This window comes from Equus quagga, chromosome 1, assembly GCF_021613505.1.
Source record: "Equus quagga isolate Etosha38 chromosome 1, UCLA_HA_Equagga_1.0, whole genome shotgun sequence".
Classification (NCBI taxonomy): Eukaryota; Metazoa; Chordata; class Mammalia; order Perissodactyla; family Equidae; genus Equus; species Equus quagga.
In genome coordinates this window covers 80,845,530-80,867,286 of record NC_060267.1, presented here as the reverse complement: position 1 = coordinate 80,867,286, position 21,757 = coordinate 80,845,530, and the positions used below count along the sequence as shown (strand labels likewise).

Genomic DNA, 21,757 nt, shown 5'->3' with positions numbered 1-21,757 from the left:
GCAAGGAGAGGTAGCTGTGCTTGGTTGGGGCATCCTGGTTTGAGTGTATGGTGATGCCAAAGGCAGGGTTAGTGCATCAAGGCCATTGGGCATGAGGCAGGGGCTGGGGTGGACCAGAATTAGAATTATATAGGCTCTACTGGTATGCTGAGATTCAAGAAATGGCCCTAGCTGTAGAGCCGTGAATCAACGCCAGAGCCCAAGTAGGAACTCAGACAGACACATCAGACAGATTCCTTGTAGGTAAAGAGAAGAGGCCAGATTCAGTGCAGGTCAACTCAGCAAGTATTTCTTGAGAGCTTACTGTGTGCCATGCTCTGGAAGCACAGAGGTAAGCAAGACCCATCCCACCCCAAGGCTCACTGCTTGTTGGGATGAGGCCAGCAAGACTAATTCCAGACCTACCTGCCGATGGAAAATTCAACACCCAACCAAATTTCTATTGGGTGCAATAAAGAACACATAATTATTTATGTATTGGGTTCTTTCTGGGGTCCCGGAGATACCATATTGGATTTCCATTACCCTGTGCAAGAACTGGCCCTAGTGTCAGACCACAGTACTGCAGTTGGACAAGTCAACCCACAAGGAAGGTTCCTGTGGATTCTTTTGCTACCAGGAGATCCTTAAGTTGTGTGGAGTTAAAAAGGGGGAGAGACTGGGAGATGGACTTTGAGTTTCATCCTTACTGGTTACTAGACACTGAGAGTTTCTGAACCTTGTTTTCCTCGTCTGTAAAGTGAGCATAATAATTTCTTCCTGCCCCCTTCAGTGGGTCTCTATTGGGCTCACCTGAGATGGTACGTCTGGACGTACTTTGTAAACTCTGAAAGGGGGCTATGCAAACAGGGTGAACTTGAAACCAAACTCATCAGGAAGAGAAAGGGCTAAGTTTAGGTCCAAGAGTTAATAGTTAAGACTTCAAATGTATTTACCATGCACCAGGAGCTGTCCTATGCACTTTCATCTCATTTAATCATCATGACAACCTTACCTGGTTAGCACTAACTCATCCTATTTTAAGAATGGGGAAATTAAGGCACAAAGATTGTTCATTGACTTGTTGAAGATTATACAGCAGGTAAGAGGCAGGATTCAAACCCAGGCAGAGTCCTTTCCTATAACCTCTATGCTATCTACTTGTCCCTGAGGCAGGATGACCCAATGTGTTCAGATGACTTGCCTAAACTACCAACTGTGTTGTGGTGGAAATAACCTCTTATTGCAAAGGAGGGAAGGACAGAGGGAGAGAGGGACATGGAGGGAGGAAAGAATAGAGGGAAGGAGAAAGGAAAAAAAGAGGAATACAGAAAGGGAGCGTAGGAGAGAAGAAAAGAAGAGCAAAATCAGCGTGGGTGATGCTGAATTCAGCTGGCTTCTGTGAAGTTCCATAAATGTTTACTAACCACCTGCTCTCCCAGCCTATGCCAGACACTAGAAGGTATTTAAAAATACAAGCAACAGAGCCTTTGTCCTCAAAACATCTTTATCTAGCCTAATGGTGTGCTGAAAATGACCCTGGTTTGTGAACCAGGAGACGGAGTTCAAGCCCTGGTTCTGCCTATGTGGGCTGGGCTGGACTCATCCATGATGGGTCTGTAGCAGATACTCAAGACAACACTGGGTGCAAAAAAAAAATGTGCCTTGCAGGGGTGGGGTGCAGGTTGAGCAGTGAACAATTGCACTTCACCTTTAACTGGAGCAGCTCTTCATCCATTTTCTTTATGGAAATTCTGAATTAAAACTCATTTGGGAAAGTAAAATGATTTTTTTTATTTTTTGCTAAAACAATTTGAAAATGACTGGGTTCAGTTATCTATGAGGTCCTTCCCGCCTCTAGGAGAAATGTCACTCACAGAGAATGAGAGAGTAACAGTTCAACTCCAAAATATTGGTATAAGGTCAGTAATTGAATCTTTGAGCAGTATTGCTTTGAGATGATGCTAATTAGTCAATTTTAATGAGTAACCTATAGTTCAAGCTAAGATCTTCTTTTGCCCCAAATTACAGTGGTCTTTTAACTAAGTCCCCCGGAATCTTCTCCAATCACTTTCCAATCTATGTTCCACGAGGCCGTAAGAGTTATTACTTAAGAAGCAAATTCAATCTTGTCACATCCCTGCTTAAAACCTTTGGTGACTAATCACTGCTCTTAGGAGAAAGAGCAGATTGTTCCCTCTAAGTTCCCTAAGTGCACATTTCTCCCTCCCACGCCACAGGCTTCACACAGTCTCTCCCTTCTACCTAGAAGGGCCTTCCTTTTCCCTTCACTGCAGTAGCCTCTGTGTATCCTTCAGATCTCAGCTCCAAAGCTGTGTTCCTTGCATCGAAAGGCTATGTCGGGATCTGTTTTATATGCTTTCCTAGCAACCTGACTTCCCAAATGAAGCCCAAATCTCAGCTTACCGTTATACCTTTGTTTATTTATTAACACCTGCCTCTCTCATGAGACCATCAGCGTCATACACGCACCTGGACCCATGCTCTTCGCCATTTTATTGGCCTAACTTCCTAGCGCGGTATTTGGCACACAGTAGCTATTCAAAAAACTTTGTTCAACAGATAGACAAATAAAGTATTTTCTGCTCAGAATGAGGCCCCAAAGGCATATTGACACAATCTTTTAAAATTGCATCTCATTGCCATGTAAATAATCGATTTTCCTCATATATTAGTCTGTATATTTAGATCTTCCTCATTCCCAAATGAAGAAACTAAGGCCAAAAGGAGTTAAGAGACTTTGTGAACAGACTGTGACTAAAATTCAGGCCCTCAGACTGTGACAGTAAAGGCAGTGTTGTCAAATGGAAACTGCAGATGGAAAATGCCTTCAACTGACCCGGATCCAAATCCTGAAAGTATCTCTTGCTAAGTCTGTTACTTTGGGAAATGTACCCTATTGAAAAAAAGAAAAAAAAAGGAGAAATAAGAAAAAATAAACACTTCTCAGAGTCTATTAAATTCAATGAGATGAATTAAAATTCCTAGCACTGAGTAGGTGCTTAAAGTCAGTGTGTTTGAAGTTTCTTCCCTTCATCCTATCACCTGATTTTTTTAGAGGTTATAGTATAGTAAGGCAAAGCAGATCCATGGAACTTTAGCTTAAGGCAGGCAGTATAATAATTGACATTTTCTGGTGACTCTTGGTCTTTGGTTTATTTTTACTTCTCATATTCACATAGCCTTGACCCAGCAGTCCAGGGCTTAGCTAAGCACGATGTAATTATGCATTGTTGAGCTGAAAATTACTTGGGGGCATCGCCTTAGGCTCCAGTCCTGGGGCCATAGCTTCTGAACCTATGTCAGCTTTTAACATATTTCCTGCTTCATACAGTATTTAATTGGTGTCTACGAAAGGATTCTGGCTGCCAAGATAATTGTTATCTCTCTTAGGATGACCCTCAATATCCACACTGGTTTTGATTCTCCTCTCTGAACCCTATACTTCCTTGCCTCTGGATTTAATCTCCATCAACTCCTGCAGTGGTGCAAAGGGATATGACTTCTTATATTTTATTGAACTGAAGTCAGTTTCAGTTTATTAGACTGGCAGTCCCTGCTCTGTCACATATTAGATTTGTGACCTGTAAAAATCTCTAAACCTACCTGAGCCCTCTGTTTCCTCATCTGTATAATCAGGATAATAAGAAGGATCCACCTCACGGAGTTGATGTCCAAGTCAAGTTATATGATATATGTGAAAACTCTTCATAACTTATAAAGAAATGCACAGATACAATATTAATATAATCAAGAGCCCAGCAGTAGATCCTAGATGTTTGGTAAAGACACTGTTTCTGCTTCCAAGAAATAGATGTTTCCATTGCAGAGGATAGAATACAAGCCTAACAAAATGTAATAATATACTAGAGGTAATGGATTCTACCATACGTAAGACTTCAGACTCTGGAGTGTGATAGGTCAAGGTGTGTAACAATGTAAACCTGGCACTGTATTAAGGTATCTGAGCTTCAGTTTTCTAATTGGTATGGTGGAGACAAAAATAATACTAACGTTGGAAAAATCAATAAGAGAACATACATGCCACTTTTAACACCTAGTAAGACGTCAGATTATAAGGCTCCTTATCAGACAAACTTTGAGATCAATAATTCAATTAATTGAAATAGTTAAGTTAAAATAGGGAATCCTCAAATGTATGCATGCTTTACATATATAAACACATTTTATTTTAACCTAAAACATATAAGTGTATATTCCTTGGCCAAATGTATATCCCTTTTGAAATAGGGCCAAAATCTTTTTTGAGAGTGCTGGTATATTCCGTTTGACATTTTACTGGCTTTTTTGCATAAATCAGATCCATAATTGTATAATATTTCCAACTTTGATTTATTCAAAGTTGAGCAATAGTTTAAAGAACCTTAAGAAACAATCTAAATGTTGGTAGATTTTTATGAACCCTCCTAATCTTTTTTCAGACACTTCCCCTTTATTTAAATTGATGGCAATTTTTTCAGCAACTGGTCTTTATAGAATTCCACAGAATTCAAATCAGTTTCCACAGAAAAAGTTCATGTTTCACTGATTTATTTTACTTTTAATTCCATCATATAATAATAGCAAATACAGCTGGCATAAACAGGGTTGGGAACCAACAAGACTGACTCTCAGTAAACGCGCATGTTACTCAGAGGGAACAGAAGCGTGTGGGCTTTGTAAGAGTGCGAACAGCCAGCCATGAGTATTAAATGTGCAGTGATCATCACACACCGCATTTATCTGATGGAAGGGAGAGTGTCAGTTGTGTGGCAAATCACTTACACGGAGGTCAATTACGGAAGCTTGCCCCAAGACAGAGTCTCTTATTCCTAGTAAATTGCCACTATTAGTGGAGAAACTTCTTCAAAGTCATATAGTAAGAAAAAAAGATGATAATAATGGTTAACATATATTGACCATTTATTATGTACCAACCATAGTTTTAAAGGCTTTACATATACTTATTCATTTAATGCTTACAACAACCCTATAAAGCAGATTCTATTATGCTTTCCATTATATAAATGTAGAATTTGAATAACAATGAAGGTAAGAAGAGAGAGAAGTACATTCTGCTGAGAAGACTGGAGAAACCGCCTTCCTTCCTTCCTTGCCTGGGTTACTCTATTTATCCTTTAAATTTCAGATCAAACTCCATTTCTTAGGGATGCTTGTCCTGGCACACTGGACCAGTTTGCACTGTCCTACACTATCTCTTTACTGCATCCTGCAGTACTTTTTTCAAACACCTGCTACATTTGCAATTGTGTATTTAATACCAGACTTCCCCTACTTGACCACAAATTCCATGAGGACAGGGACCCTGTTTTTCTTGCTCACCAGTGTATCTCTCCCCTCTCCCCAAAGTGACAAGTAGGGTGCCTGACACATCATCAAACAGCATTTGCTGAACTGAAGTGAGGGAGCATTTGAGGTGGGAGTTGAGGGATGATGGTGCTTTGAACTTGGGGTGGAGAGTGGTTTTCCATTCAAGAAAACAGCATATATTTATGAAGAAGTGAATATCAGATTAATTTCATCCAGAAATGGGAAATCAGAGAGAGCACATCAGTCAAGATTGCATATATGAGCTTTGGAACCAGACAATCTAGTGTTAAATCCTGGTGAGCTGTGAGCTCAGTGTCTTCTGGCTCCAAGTGTCCTCATCTGTAAAATAAGGATAATAACAGTACTTTCTCCACAGTTATTGTGAAGATTACCCAAGATATATATACAGTGTTCTTATCATATAGTAAAGGGTCAATAAATATTAGCTCTAAGTGTAATTGTTCTTACAGTTATTGGATAAGATTAGACTGGTATGTTGAGATGAAATTATGGAGGGACCGAATGCCTAGCTCTGGGATTTATATACTGTCCTTTAGGTGGCGAGCAGCCATTGGGAAAAAAAAATACAAGGAATGCATTTGGTAAGTGTTCTCTGGTAGCCATTTGAAAGAGGAACTAGAGAGTGAGTGGAACCTCTCTCCCAGGGAAAAAGGATTCCATGTTTCTTTCCTGTGTTGACGTGAGCTTTACCACACATCTGTGGTTGACGGCAGTGTGGCTGAAACCGGAGTGTACATCACACTCTCCTGGAGGACTTTTTGAACACAGACTTCTGGGTTCCATCCCCGGGTTTTCTGACTCAGTAGGTCTGAGATGAGTTCTAGGTTCTAAACGGTCCAGTGTTGCTGATCTGGGAACCACACTAACCTTGGATTAGAAGACTCCCCTCACTGCTATAAAAGTGGTCTCAGCTCACTATATACAGTTGGCAGAAACCAAGCAAAAATGAGCTCGTCTAAGTGAATCCCATAGGATATTGTGAGGGAGAGGGAGGGAAGGAAGTGGTGTCTGTGGTTGAATAAGTTTAGGAAATGTTGAATTAAAAAAAAATAGAGAAGGGGTCATGTGAATATTTTTTTCAAACTTATTTGGCCATAGAACCCTTCTCAAAGTTTTTCAAGAGACTGAGTTCCTCAGTACACAGCCTTGGAAAAGAGTGGTTTATACCAGATTAAGAGGCAATGACCTAGATTATTTGGTCTGGTACCACAGGTTATGATTTCCTCTCCTGTCAATAGAGATCCTCATCCTTCAGTTAGTCTTCTTTGAATTGAATTTCCAACACCTTCTGCTTAAGCAGATGCTAATGGCTTTGTATCCCAGCAGGTACCACTCCTGCTAAGAGGTGGCATGACTGCTAACCAGCGGCAGCCAAAGTAACAACAGGAAGGTACTCAGTTTCTGGGATAATTAGGGAATAAATTTACCCCATTTGGTTTAGGGACATTCCTAACCTTAAAAAGTAAACTGTTACCAAGATAAATACCTCATGCACAGGTTATTTTAAGGTTTGCAAAGGGCTTTCACACCAGCGATCTTATGATCCTTATAATAATGTGTGGTAGAGCTAAAGCAAGGATTAGTCTGCCCCTTTACAGGGGAGAAAACGAAGGCTCACAGAAATTAATGATTGGCCCAACATTATGAAATAATGGTCTTCTTCTACTGCCATCCTGCATACGCATAATCCTTTGTTCTTGTCAAAGAATATTTCCTTGAATATTTATGCTGAATCTTCATTCATTCATCCATTCATTCCTTCATTTAGCAAATACTTAATGAGTGCCTACTAAGTGCCTATAAGAATTATGCAAGGGGTAGTGGTAGAGTGGTGAACAAGACAAGGGGTATCTCTGTCCACATCAAGCTTGAGACTTAGCAGATAAAATAAAACTGGCACAAGGCTGGCTCTGCACCTATGCTTTGCTTTAGGAATCTGAGGCTCGGGAAAGGTAAATGATCTAAAATTATGAAATTAAAAAATGATCAGGGAAATTAAAAGATCACCCAGTCTATTCTTCTCATTTTACTAAAGAGTAAAATGAAACCGAGTGGGGAAGTGTCAGTAGAGTAACTGTATTAGTTTTGTATTGTGTGTAACAAATTACCACAAATTTAGAGGCTTAAAGCAACATACATTTATTATTCCACATTTTCCATGTGTCAGGGGTCTGGGTATGGTATAGCTGGATCTTATGCTTATGTCTCACAGGCTGAAATCAAGATGTTGAGGTTCTGGGGAAGAACCCATGTTTAAGCTCTTTCAGGTTGCTGGCAGAATTCACTTCTTTGTGGTCGTAAGACTGAGGTCACCTTTTCCTTGCTGGCCATTGGCCAGGGTTTGCTCTTAGCTCCTAAAGGCCAGTCTCCACTCTTTGCACATGGACCCCTCCATTTTCAAAGGAGCAAAGTTATGGCAAGTCCTTCTCGTGCCTCAGATCTCTCAGAGTTCTCTTTCTGCCAACAACCAGATAAAACTCTCTCCCTTTAAAGGAGTACATCTGATTAGATTAGGTCCACCTGGATAATCTCCCTGTCTTTAGGTCAACTGCAGCATATAAGAGAATACAATCCTGGAAGTGATATCATATTCACAGGCCCTGGGGATTAGAGCCTGGAATCCTGGGAAGGGAGAGGGCGTTTTTAGAATTCTGCCTAATACAGTAACATAGCTTGGTAGTAATGGAATAGGGAAGAGATATCCTGAGTTCTCTTTGGGGCTCATGATATACAGTAGTTTGAATATCTATTGCTGTATAACAAATTGGCACACATTTAGGGGCTTAAAAGCACCAATCTGTATGTTATGCTCATGACCTACAGGTCAGGAATTTGTGCCAGGATTGGCTGTGCAACTCTGTTCTACATAGAGTTGACTTGAAGTCACTCATTGGGATTTAGCTGGCAGCTGGGCTGGGCTGGAGGTCCCAATGAAGCTTCAGTCACGTGTCTGGTGTATTGGCAGAGATGGTCAGGAGACTGGGTTCAGCTGGGCAGCTCTCCCTCTCCAGGGTCTGTCCATGGGGTCTCTCCAGCATGGTGGTCAGATCGCTTATAAGTGGTCTCAGAGCTGCAAGAGGGAGTTTTCCAAGACACAGCGTGTAAACGCTGCTAGTCTCGTGAGAGCTGTCTCCATAAACTATTTGAATCACTTTTGCCTTGTTGTATTGGTCAGTGGAGTGGTAGAACCTCCCCAGAATCCAGGGGCAGGAACATCAATCTCTTTTCCATGGGAGGAGTGTCAAAAGATCTGTGGCCATCTGTCATATATAGTGGATTTTTCATTTGTTTATTTTTCCAGTGTAATACATTTTAGTCCAGAAGGGAGTGCATGCTTCAGAGACCTTGTGAAGAAACACTTTGTAATACAAAATTGCCCGTTCAATTCAGATTGTTGTTTAGTGGATTTATTTTAAAGTTTACACCCCTTGCTACATGCTTCAACCCAGGTGCACATTTTGTTGTCGTTATTGTTTTGTTTTGTTTTCTTGGAAGCTGGTTAAAGGGAGAGAATGTTCTATAATATGATTTTATTATGTAGTGGGTACACGTATAGTGTGGGTACTGGAAGTGGGAAGGAAGAAGATTCTGTCAGTTGCTAAGTACTCCAATTATGCAATAATTCCAAGTATGTGTTCTCAAACCAGGGAAATAACTACAGGAAATAACCACTGGACCCGCTGTGAGACAGACCTGAGCTAAGACTCCATTGATTACCTGACATCCACAAACACCTATTCTGACTAATGGACCACAGTGACATTTTGTGTCTCCTGGAACCAGTATCAGTTCAGAGTCAGTGTCCAGTAATCTTTGAAAAGTGTGAATATTTTTTTTCCCCAATGCATAGTCCCCCAGGTCAAATGCTGTCCGTCCATTTGGGAGAGACTGGGGGAAAATTTAACAGTATATATTTGTGGCAGTGTGCAGGGTCCTTCCTCAAGGGGAAGATTCTGGTTCCAGGCTTCCAGGTACCACTTGTGTGACCTCAAACAAGGCATATAACATCTCTGGGCTCTGTTTCCCCTGGACCAAGCCTTGTCTAAGTATCATTCAGCACTAAGATTCTGGAAATAGGCTACTCTAAACCCACAGACAGCTCCCCTCTGGAGTAAATTGCTACTTTGATAGTCCCTGACCTACTGATTTTTGTGTGTATATGTGTGTGTGGTGGTGGGGAGAAATTTGGTAACAAAGAGCTATTCTGAGTGTGTATTAAACTGTCCTAGTAAAGAAGAGATACAGGCCCATAAATAACCTCAGGCTAGCTTGGGGCAGCTGGCTGTCAGTCACAGAAGCCTATAAGTACCCTTCCAACCATGGGGCAATGAAGCTTTTAACTAAGAATATCTTTGGCATTTCTTTTCTGTTTATGGGGGTAAAAAGAAGGCAATCAGTGAGGCTGAACTCTGAGGGAATCCAAGGGTGCACAATCTGGGTGAGGGGCAGGGAGATATGTGCCAGCACTTGAGGTTCACCATGGGTGATGTACAAGGTCTGTTCAACCCAACACTAGTAGGCATGTCTCCACTGCCATCCCTGTTGTCATTCTGCATTTGTAGCAATTAGGACAGTTGACTCACTCAGCTGACGTAAGGCAAGAAAATAAGCATCTCCAGACATTTTGTGTTGTTTTCAGTTTTTTTCCTTCTTCCCTGGGGCTCGGAAGTGGCTTCCTGTTCAGAAAAGAATCTAGAGGCTCAGAGCATTGAGTCAGAAATAGAACTAAGTTCTTAGAATTTCTTGTGGATAGCTCTTTCTTATCCCCCTTCAGAGCCACTTCCCAATTATCTTCCCCACCTCCACCCTCCAAGTCAGCCAATAAACTCACATGGAGGTAAGTTATAATCCTAGTGACGTAACAACTCACTGTGACCTTCAGTATGCCACGTCTCCTCTCTGAGCCTAGTTTTTCATTGTGTTAAAATGAGATTCATGATACCCTCTCAACCCCAACCCCTCCTGTGACATAGAAGAGTTGTGAAGATCAAAATCAGAGAACCAAACAGAAGAGCTTTAGAAAGTTTAAAAGTGACATAAAAAGGTAAAGTATTGCTGTCCTCATCGTATTATTCTGGTTGTTTTAAAGGACAATTGTATTTATAAATGTTTTATGGAAATACTACAAATATATAAAAAGTGAAAATATCCTAAGTGTACAGCAAGATGAATTTTCACAAAATGAATTCACACAGGTAATCTGCAGCACCCAGATCAAAAAATTGGGGATTATCAGCACTGTGGAAACCCCCTGGTGTCCTCGTCTGGGCAGTACCAGCCTTGTCTCCCAGGGAATTACTTTTTTTGTTGCTACACACCACTGTAGCTCATCTCTGCCTCTTTTTATAGCATGGACTCTTGTGCCTGTCTTCTTCCACCCTTTCATTCCTCTCTGAGATTCTCCCATGTTGTTTTTTGTAGTTTCGGCTCCTTCATTCCCAAGAGTATGCTATTGTGTTTGTAGAAGTCTGTTCTACTGCTGATGGTTATTTGCATAGTCTCCAGGTTGGGGCTGTAATGAATAGTGCTGCCTTCTTACACTTGTCTTTAAGTGAAGTTCTATATGCATTTTTGTTGGGTATGTACTAGGAATGGAATTGTGGGGACATAGGGTATTCATATGTTCAGCTTTACAGATAATTTAGTACATACTTCCAGTTTTCCAGATTTGCTGAACCAATTCTCTCTCTTGCCTGTAGCATAGGAGACTTTCAATTAATCCACATCCTTGCCCACACTTAGTGCTTCTTATCTTTCTTATTTTTATTTTTAATTTTATTTTAACCATCCTGCTGCAGTAGGATCTCATTGCAGTTTTAATTGGTGTTGTCTTGATGACTAATGAAGTGGAGTTCATGTGCTTACTGGCCTTTTGAATACCCTTTTTTATGAAGTGCTTTTCATATCATTTGCCTATTTTCCCTTTTGGTTATCTGAATTTTTCTTACTGATTTGTAGTTCTTTTTTTTTTTTTTCTCCTGGGACAAATCACATGTGTTGAACAGTTTAGTAATAACATTCTAAAGAAAAATAAGGGGGCCGGCTCCATGGCCAAGTGGTTAAGTCCGTGCGCTCTGCTGTGGCGGCCCAGGGTTTGGATCCTGGGCGCGGACATGGCACCGCTTGTCAGGCCACGTTGAGGCGGTGTCCCACATCTCACAACTGGAAGGACCTGCAAATAAGGTCCTGTGTATGGGGGTGGGGGTTTGGGGAGATAAAACAGAAAAAAAACAGAAAAAAGAAAAAAAAAAAGATTGGCATCAGTTGTTAGCCCAGGTTCCAATCCTTAAAAAAAAAGGAAGATTGGCAACAGTTGTTAGCCCAGGTGCCAATCTTTAAAAAAAAAAAAAGAAAGAAAGAAAAAGAAAAATTGTGATACTAATTGGATCTATTCAAGCTTAAAGAGACCCAGGCAGGAGTGGCAAACCTCAGGTAGCATAAAATGTGTTTGACTAGCCCAGCACCCAGCCAGTGTAGGAGTTATTTATGTACAGATCCTCCTCGACTTACAATGGGGTTATGTCTTGATAAACCCATCATAAGCTGAAAATATCATAAGTTGAAAATGCATTTAATACACCTAACCTATGGAACATCATAGCTTAGTCTAGCCTACCTTAATCGTACTCAAAACACTTACATTAGCCTACAGTTAGGCAAAATCATCTACCACAAAGCCTGTTTTATAATAAAGTGTTGCATATCTCATGTATTTATTGAATGCTGTACTGAAAGTGCAAAGAGCATGGTCGTCTGGGTTGTCAGAATAGTTGTAAGTGTTTCTGTTGTTTACCCTCATGATCACATGGCTGACTGGGAGCTGTGGCTCACTGCTGCTGCCCAGCATCAGAAGAGAGGATCAGGCTGCATACCACTAGCCTGGGAAAAGATCAAAATTTAACATTTTCAATATGGTTTCTACTGAATGCATATAGCTTTCGCACCATTGGAAAGCCAAAAAATCATTGAGTTGAACCATTGTAAGTCTGGGGACCGTCTGTATTACAAATATAATCTTTGATTGGCTAGAGGTATTGCAAATATATTTCCTAACTAAGGGTTGTCCTTTCACTCTCTGAATGGCATCTTTTGATGCTTATGTTTTACTCTTAATATATCCCTACTAATCAATTTTTTTCCTTTACAGTGAGCTGTTTCAAGAAATCTTTGCTTCCTCCAATATCAAAATGATGTTCCTTTATATTTTCTTCTAAAAGTTGTTTTGTTGATATCGGTATTGTTATTATTATTTAACTTTTTACATTTAGATCTGTAATCCTCCTGTTAATGATTTTGGGATACAGAAGAGATTAAGCATCAAGAAGAGGTTTTGTTGTTATTGCTGTTTTAACATCAGTATTCAACTGACCCAGCAACATTTACTGAATTCTTTCCCTAGATTTTTACATCTATAATTACTTATTTCAAAGGGACCATTTTCTGTGTGAGCTCAAGAGGAACACAATAGTTTGTTTTCATGAGAGACAGTGCGCACCTACTATATATTGGAAACTTTACAGACGTTATCTGATCCTCAGAACAACCTCACAAAGTACTGTATTATTATTCTATTCTGTAGTTGAGAAAACTGAAGCTCAGAAAGGACAAGCAATTAACTCAAGGTTAAGTAATGAATAACAGAACTATGATTCAAAACCCAATCATTTCTGACTCCAAAGCCCACGTCTAGCTCCTTCTTCAAACCTCATGGTGACACCATTCATTAGAACTGTAGAGGGTGTGTAACCAATGAGACGAGGAGATTAAGCTATAATCAACTGGGCTGTTCTAGTAACCAAGAGGAATATTTTTACCTGGGACACTTATGAAACACAGTTATTCTTTGCCCTCAGTAATAATAATGGTTAATGGTCACCCATAACTTCCTTTCACTGCAAACCTCCCAGGAGGTTTGCATATTCAATTCTAGTTCTGAAGACAAAGTGTAAGGTAGGTATTACCTACCACATTTGACAGGTAAGAAAACTGAGATCAAAGAGGTGAAGTGACTTATTCAAGGTCAAATATCAAGGTCAAATATCCAAGGTCAAATAGTGGTAAGCCGGGGTTCAGTATTTACTTAACTGACTCCCACATCTATGCTTACCCCACCTCACTGCTGAAATCATTGGTCTGGATGACCATTATTGTACTTCAGGATTAAGACCATTAGATCTGATTAGCCCTTTCTTACTTTCTAGCCTTTTAGTCTGAGTCTCTCATTCTCCTGTCTGACTGCTGCCCTGGAAGAATAAACCACTCTTGCAGCCCTCCCCTTGGGAGCTTCTTGCTGTTTTTAGCCTTTCTATCAGCCCTAAAGAGGCTTCTGGATCCTTCCTTCACTTGCCTCCAGCACATCCATGCCCTAAAGCAAAATGCTGAATTTGAATATGCAGCTGATGTTGCCTGTCACCTCCTTCCAGACTCAGAACTGTGTAATTGCAAAAACCGTTTCATAATCCTCCCCAATTAAGCTCTTGACAATCTAATTTTAAAGACTCCCTTGGATTTGCTCTCCTCATTCCTCCTTCTACCCTCTACCTCTGCCCTCTGCAAATAAGACCTATTGCCTTCACTCCACAATTCTAAAGTAGAAAGCATCTTCACTGGGGCAAGGGACCACAAAATTCTTCTTTCAGTCTTTCCTTCTTATTGCTTTAAGCAATTCAATGAGGCTCTGACACCATGACACCATATGAAAAACTGAAAGAAGAAGGGAAAACAGGTTATTAAGGCAATGATAAAAACTCAAAGAGGGGAATGATTAAAAGCTACATATTTATCTGGGAAAAATGATGAACACAGAGTGGGTCTGATGGCTGGTTATAATTCACACTAGCATGTCCATTAACCAATGCTTCTTTTAGTTGAGCCCCAAGCATCCTGGCACCATTGTTGTATTCATCTTTTATCATACCATTCCTTTAACACACACACACACACACACACACACACACATACAGTCATACTCAGCACAACCGAAAAACCTCAAAACAACTGTTTGTCTTTCCAGTCTAGTCTATGATCTACAGAATATACGTTTTGTGGAGTCTCATGGAATTTCTCAGACACTCATTACAATGTCAAAGAAATGCCAAGTAAGAAGCACAGGGCATAAATAAAAGAATAATTCAGAACTCCAATTTCGGTTTTTTTCATTTCCTCTTTACTTTTAAATAAACACTCCTGGTAGGCAAATGGGAGTTATGGATTATAGTTTTCTATTTTAGCCTAGATTTATTCCCCCCTTCTCTTCTTGGCACTCGATTTGTATGATCTTCCCTAAAATGCCACTGGCCTGGCACTGCATTCCTGTCTTAGGCAAAACCTCCAATTAAAATCAGCAGGGAGTTTGCTTGAATTAGGAATCCCAGCCTGGGCTCCCCACCAGGTTGGTTCTGAAAGGGAGATGTATGCCTTTGAAAGCACTGATGGGAAGCCCTGGGTGGCATCACCTCCATCCTGGAAATGACGAGCGACTTCACGCTGCGTCACTAGGAGACCTGTCAGGTTGCCAGAAAATCCTGGCTGAGGCAAAGACAGAGCCTGCAGGGGAGCTGTGGTGGGGTCTCCACGGCCCGGAGCCTAGCTTCTCCTCTAGTCTGCGTTTGAGAAGGTGGGAAAGTACAGGAAGGGAATTGGGGGTACGCTGAATTTGGATCCAGAAATCCTGAGCTCTGGTCCACTACGTCCATGCTGTGTGACCATAGGGAAAGTCACAGTCTCTTGCTGGCCTTCAATGCCCTCTCAGTAGAATGGAAATCACAAGGGAGTCCTATCTCCTGGAGTTGATGTCAGGATAAAGGATACCTGCTATGGTGTAGAAAACGCTCAATGAACACCTAAGCAACTAAGTCTCAACATTCAGGTCTAAACATGAGGAAGATGGGGTCAACATTTCCAAGGCTTCTTCTTGAAGATTTTCTGCATCTATGGTCCAAGTTGCTTCATGTGGATCCTCTGTGGGTGCCTACCAACCAGGTTCCAGAGTTTGCCAGATTTAGAAATAAAAATGCATCTTCCTGCCCTCCTTTCCTTCCTCCTGACTTCCCTCCCTTCAGCCCCCCATCAGAATGAATTGAAATCCCATGCAACAGAAGATGCTGATTTGGATATATTGGAATTCAGCTTTGGTTGCAAACAGAAGATGCTTTGGATCCCCAAGGACCGAGAAAAGCATTTTAGAACTTGGTCCTCACTGCCTTGCACTGACTGCCTTGCAGTGGGGCTGTGTCAGCCCTTGGTAAGACACCTCTCCCTTCTAGAGCCGGCCTATTAAGCCACTCCTCTGTTGCCAGGGTTGAGGCAGGCTGTCACTAGCTAGCCTGGGAAATGGTATTTATAGATCACAGTCCCTCCTTCCTGGTCCCCAGCCTCTCCCTGATCACTTGTCGGTGAGCTCCAATTATCTGTGAATGGGGGAGAGGGATCCTGGCAGGTCCAGAGGAAGCGAGAAATGAGATAATAGGCCCTTTACATGCTCAGACTTTCAGTATTTTTCCATTATTTCAACTTATTTCTTTTCTTGTGACCTGCTTCCTTCTTGCTTACCTCATTTTTAAAATTTTACATTATGGTACATAGCAGAAAGTGCACCGATGCTGGAGTTAGAGAGCCTGGTATTTGAATGTGGAGCAACCTCCGTGATCGCAGACAACTTATCCCACTTCTCAAGGCCTCATTATCTTCATCTGTAATGCATATGGTTATACATGCTGCTCGAGGAGAGCCTCCAGGACAATGTCTGGTATACAGTGAGTGCCCAATAGTTGCAAGCCACAGATTCCCTTGGCTGGTTTAGGGTACTGCCTGCCATTGAACATGGCAGGGTTTCTGAGTATCAATCATGACTCCCCAGAGCACTGGCTGGAGATGAAGAAGGTGTAGGAGATTGATCTGATTGAGGCTGATTCCTCATTATCTGAAATTGCTTGTGTTGAGAACAAACACACGAAAAACCAGAATAAGCTTGTTTTTCTGCTTTCACTCTTCCGCTCAAAATGAAGTATAAAAAGCAAAGGAAAGTGCAATGACTTTGGGAATCAGGACTCACTAATAACATTGCTCCCTACCTCTAACCCTCCCCGTGACCCTTCTGCCTCTTCAGAAAAGGATGACTTGCTCTCAAATGGCCCATCCAGCGTCCACATTACCTGAATCAGTGAGTTATGACAAATGAAAGCGTGGCTGAATTTCTTCATTTCTTTCCTACCCACTCTAATTTCATTCCATCACATTCTCCCTCTCCAGTTGCTTCCTCCTCCATTGCCCCTGTCTGCTCCTTTAGGTCAGGCTCCATCACTTCCCCCACCATCTTCAATACCAAGGCCGTTTCTCCTCTCTTATCACACTTCCTCGTGCTCCACCTCTCTCCTCCGTTTTCTCTTCTTCTTTCCCTAGGCTCACGCTCCCTGTCACCCCTCCCTGCACGCCGCCTCATCCTAAGTCCTCTCGCTGTATCATTAATGCTTTCTTTGATACAGCCTACAACCTCATGATTATTCTGAGGTCAGGAGATGCAGGTGCCACGCAGCTCGCGAATGCGCCTCAGAGGCCCTCTGTCCCCAATCCCTCCTGCTCGACAGGGCTGGAATCCTAATTTGCCACTACCCCCTTTGCTTGTTGCAGCATCACCAGGAACTTTCATCTTTTTATTTTCCCCACTGAGGATGCTGAGAGTTCAGCCACAATGAGGTATTGATTCAAGGAGTGGGGGCTGCGGTCCCGACAAAGGGTCCCAATGATGAGACACGAGAAAGGGGGCGCTCTACGGGGCTATAGAATGCCTTGCAGATGGGAACAGAGGAGCTCTAAATGGGGTACTGTCCTGTCACTTGGAGAGGGAGTGACAGGGGCAAGTGTGGGCCATTTGAAAGAGGCATTTTGAAATGACTCTCTCGTCAGATGGAACCTGGCAATCAGAGACGTGTGGCGGGCCCCTGCAGCTCACAAAAATATCAGATGACTCATAGCCAATATTCAGTCAATGTTCTGGTTTGGGAGGTGGGAGCCGCATAGCTCATTATTATTCCAGCTATGTTTCCTGAAGGCTGGGCCTGCTGCTGTTCTCCAGGCTGTAATAGGATTGGTCTCACGAAGCAGAGACTGGAGAGGCCTGAAGCTGTGTGGGTGGACGGTATTGAAAACTAATACTGGAGTCTAGAGGAAAGAGCAGAAGTTGAGTTTTTTTAATGAAAAATAAGAAGAAAAATATTAATTTTGTTCGTTCATTCATTCAGCAAACATCCCTTCATTTGGCAAACATTCATACAGAGCCAGGCTCTGGGCTAGATGCTCAGGGAAGGGAGGGATCTGCTCTCTCAAGCCTTGGAGCCTGGAGGGGAAATTGACAAGGAAACCAGGGGTTTCAATACAGTATTTTGAATGTTTGAGGGAGGTGTTATTGCCAGGGGTGGGATGGTTCTGTGGATTAAAAAAGCAGAGCAGTTTCAAGGAGCATACTAATTATTCCTCCATTTTCTCTCAGCTGATAAGCAACTCATTGAGAGCAAAGCATTCTGGGAAGCTGTTTTAACAGTATCCATTTTCAAATGTTCCATATAACAAAATGGTTTCCCTCAAACTCCAGAGAGATAGTGAAATCCCTGAGACTGTCTCAATACCTTCAAAGGAATAGCTTATTCTCTGGGATAAGAGGACTTATTATTATTACCTGTTCAATAATTGGTCTCTGCCAGGCTCTGTGCTAAATGCTTTAAATATATTATGTCACTCAATCTTTTCACCCGCTGCATAGATGGGCTGTATTATTCTCATTTTAGATATGAATACCGAGGCTTAAAGACATGAAGTGACTTGTTCCTGGCTATAGAACTGAGCTTTGAACTCAGTTCTGCTTGGGCCAACGCACACACTTTTCCACATTAGACTCTACTGCCTACCTCTTGGCTCTTGGGCTTGGCAATTGTGGCTCAGCAGTAAGAAGGATAAAAAGATGGATTGTTAACACTTCCTACCATAGGCACTACGATGCAAAAGGGCTTCTGTTTCCAGCTTCCCAGAATGGAGATACCGAATCACTGTCACCATCATCATCAACACATCAACATTACCAGAGCACCTTCCAGCCTTAAGAGAGGCTTTCTTGACTCTTGCTTGACACATAATGAAAAAAGCCATAGCTATGAGCCAGGAGACTCCTCCACTCACTGATTGTATGACGTTGAGCCCATCATTTCACCTCTGAGCTTGCACTGTCATGTCTATAAAATGGAGCTGAGAGTCCCTTTGCAGGAATAACAAGAGCTAACTTTTATCGAGCCCTTAATACCTCCCAAGTCTGGGGCTAAGCTTTCACATGAATGTAAGATTATATTCATGTAATCCTCACAACAGCCCTGTGTGGAAGGAATGATTAGGAAGGTGAAGGAAACTGCTCAGCATTACCTCAGCTCCTATGTGGAGCAGCTAGGATTTTATGCAATCTTTGACTGACCTCAAGTCCCAAGCTATTTTCAGGGGGGTGTTGTGAGGCTGAAGTGAGAAAATGGGAGTGAATATGCCCTGTGCAGGGTAAAAAAAGTGCTAGACACGTGTAAGGAATTATTCGTAGCATGGAAGACGGCCAACAGGTGACTTGCCCAGAAATGAGGAAAGACGAGAGGCTGCTAAGCTGACTCCCTTACATGTTTTTACCTGTTCTTCTGTTGCTTCTTATTTGATCCAGTATTTATCTTCACTGGAATGTTTTAGTGGCTGGAATCTGAGGACAGGCTTGGGTATCATTCATAAAAGTGTTGAGGGGCAGTGAAGAGGGGGTCCTAGAGATATACGTTGAAATGGAAATTCCACTGAACTGAGAGTTGGGAGCTCTGGAAAAATGGGGGAAAGAACATCTTTCTTGTATGTTTTGAAGAGCCACTTTGAGGATCGTGTAAGATTATCAATATGGAAGTACTACTTCATCTCTGGAGTAACATAAAATATAATTTATTTTTGTTGAAGTTGTTGGATGTTATATAACCTCATGAGAAGAATCTGCAAAGGGGGTTGAAACATCTGATTCAAGTTAAAAGAAATGACCCCTAAGTTCTTCTCTACTGCTGATTTTTTACAATCTGTTGTCATCCAGCTGGGGTGTGTGAGTTTAGACACAATTTCCTGAATCAAACTTCTTTGGAGCTAATGTGTAATGGAAGCATAGAGCTAGAAGGACCTCACAGAACATTTTCTCCAACCCCTTCACTTTATAGGTGAGGGCGTTGAACATTAGAAGGGAAAAGTGCGATGCCATACAGCTGGTCTGTGGCATTACAAGGCACTACAATGTAAGTCTTGTAATTTCTATTCAGTGCCCTTCCTGTTATAACTATTCTACCCAGTGCTTTCATTCTTTAGCCAGCTCCAATTTGCAGTCAGTTGGATAACCGCAACTCACAGTCCACCCACGGTGGTTAATGTTCTCTGTTTTCCCTCTATCCCCCAGGACAATTCAGCAGTGGCTTGCAAGGGTCCAGTCGCTTCTCTACTGCAATGAGAACGGATTTTGGGGAACCTTCCTAGAGAGTCAGAGGAGCTGCGTGTGCCACGGTAGCACCACGCTGTGCCAGCGCCCCATCCCCTGCATCATAGGAGGCAACAACAGCTGTGCCATGTGCAGCCTGGCCAACATCTCGCTCTGCGGCTCCTGCAACAAGGGCTACAAGCTGTACCGAGGTCGCTGCGAACCACAGAACGTGGACTCGGAGCGGAGCGAGCAGTTCATCAGCTTCGAGACCGACCTGGACTTCCAGGACCTGGAGCTGAAGTACCTGTTGCAGAAGATGGACTCGCGCCTCTACGTCCACACCACCTTCATCAGCAACGAGATCCGCCTCGACACCTTCTTTGACCCTCGGTGGCGCAAGCGCATGTCCCTCACTCTCAAGAGCAACAAGAACCGTATGGACTTCATCCACATGGTGATTGGCATGTCCATGCGCATCTGCCAGATGCGCAACAGCAGCCTGGACCCCATGTTCTTTGTCTATGTCAACCCCTTCAGCGGGAGCCACTCGGAGGGCTGGAACATGCCCTTCGGGGAATTTGGCTACCCGCGTTGGGAGAAGATCCGTCTCCAAAACAGCCAGTGCTACAACTGGACTCTCTTGCTGGGCAATCGGTGGAAAACGTTTTTTGAGACGGTCCACATCTACCTACGTAGTCGGACTCGGCTACCTACCTTACTGCGTAATGAGACTGGCCAGGGCCCTGTGGACCTGTCTGATCCCTCCAAGAGGCAGTTCTACATCAAGATCTCTGATGTGCAGGTGTTCGGATACAGCCTGAGGTTCAACGCTGACCTCCTTCGCAGTGCAGTGCAGCAGGTCAACCAGTCCTACACACAAGGTGGCCAGTTCTATTCCTCTTCGTCAGTGATGCTCCTCTTGTTGGATATTCGGGACCGAATTAATCGCCTGGCCCCTCCTGTGGCCCCAGGGAAACCCCAGCTGGACTTATTCTCGTGTATGCTGAAACACCGCCTGAAACTGACCAACAGCGAGATCATCAGGGTGAACCACGCCTTGGACCTCTACAACACGGAGATCCTCAAACAGTCGGACCAGATGACAGCCAAACTCTGTTAACCTGGGACTCCTTGCCATGGACTTTCCCTTTTGTTGTACAAACAGAACAGAACAAAACAAAGCAAAGCAAAACAAACATAAATTTGTAAAATGTAATTAATATTCAAAGAAAAGGAGGAAAATCTTCATTCGTTGGAAGCTAAAACGTTCTAGCAACTGTATAAAACCGTTGGGCATGTTTGTTATTCTATACTCTGTCATGAAGAAGGGTCTCAGCCTTTTGAGGAGCTTGGAGGGAATTGCTTCTTAGGCCTCAGGTGCTGTATTGAGGGGGGAGAAGGGGGAGAGCATATGCAATGAATTGTAAAGATCTCTGCTGTGCAGGTGCTAAGATTAAACACTAAAAAGAAAGAGAGATATATGTAATGTACAACCGACACTGCCATGTTTCCTTGTGGGAGGAAATGGACATAGATAAAGAAGATATTTCTTCGGTTATGATTTCTTCCCTCTTTATGCTTAATTACTTGTGGTTCTTTTGACTCATTCTCACATGAGGGTGGGGATGCAATGACAGTGCTAGCTCCTTTCATTCTGGATAAACTGAAGCTAATTGAAGCTGGACAATAGATGGGTTTGGGGGATGGGGAGGCTTTCACATAATCACAGGGTGTTAAAACAATAAGGAACCTTGATATCAGCTCCTCAAACCTCCTGATTTAGTTTAGGAAATAGGCTCAGAGAGAAATATCATGCCGCTGGCTACATACAGAGTAACTGCCAGCATAAGGATTTGAACTCCTCCTTCTGACTCCCTAGGCAGTGCTCTTTCTAAATCACACTGGCCACTTTTGTGTTTTCTCTTCCAACTAAAGTGC

At 42.5% G+C, this 21,757-nt stretch overlaps 1 protein-coding gene across 1 annotated transcript in view; it reads left to right on the top strand.

The window, feature by feature from the left end:
• BRINP1 (BMP/retinoic acid inducible neural specific 1) overlaps positions 1-21,307 on the top strand; it is a 170,471-nt gene extending 149,164 nt beyond the window's left edge. Inside the window, exon 8 of the mRNA XM_046638052.1 lies at positions 19,799-21,307. Within this exon, the coding sequence (XP_046494008.1) occupies positions 19,799-20,939 (1,141 nt within the window). The 3' untranslated portion in view covers positions 20,940-21,307. The remainder of the gene's footprint in view (positions 1-19,798) is intronic.
• The last annotated feature ends 450 nt before the right edge of the window (positions 21,308-21,757 follow it).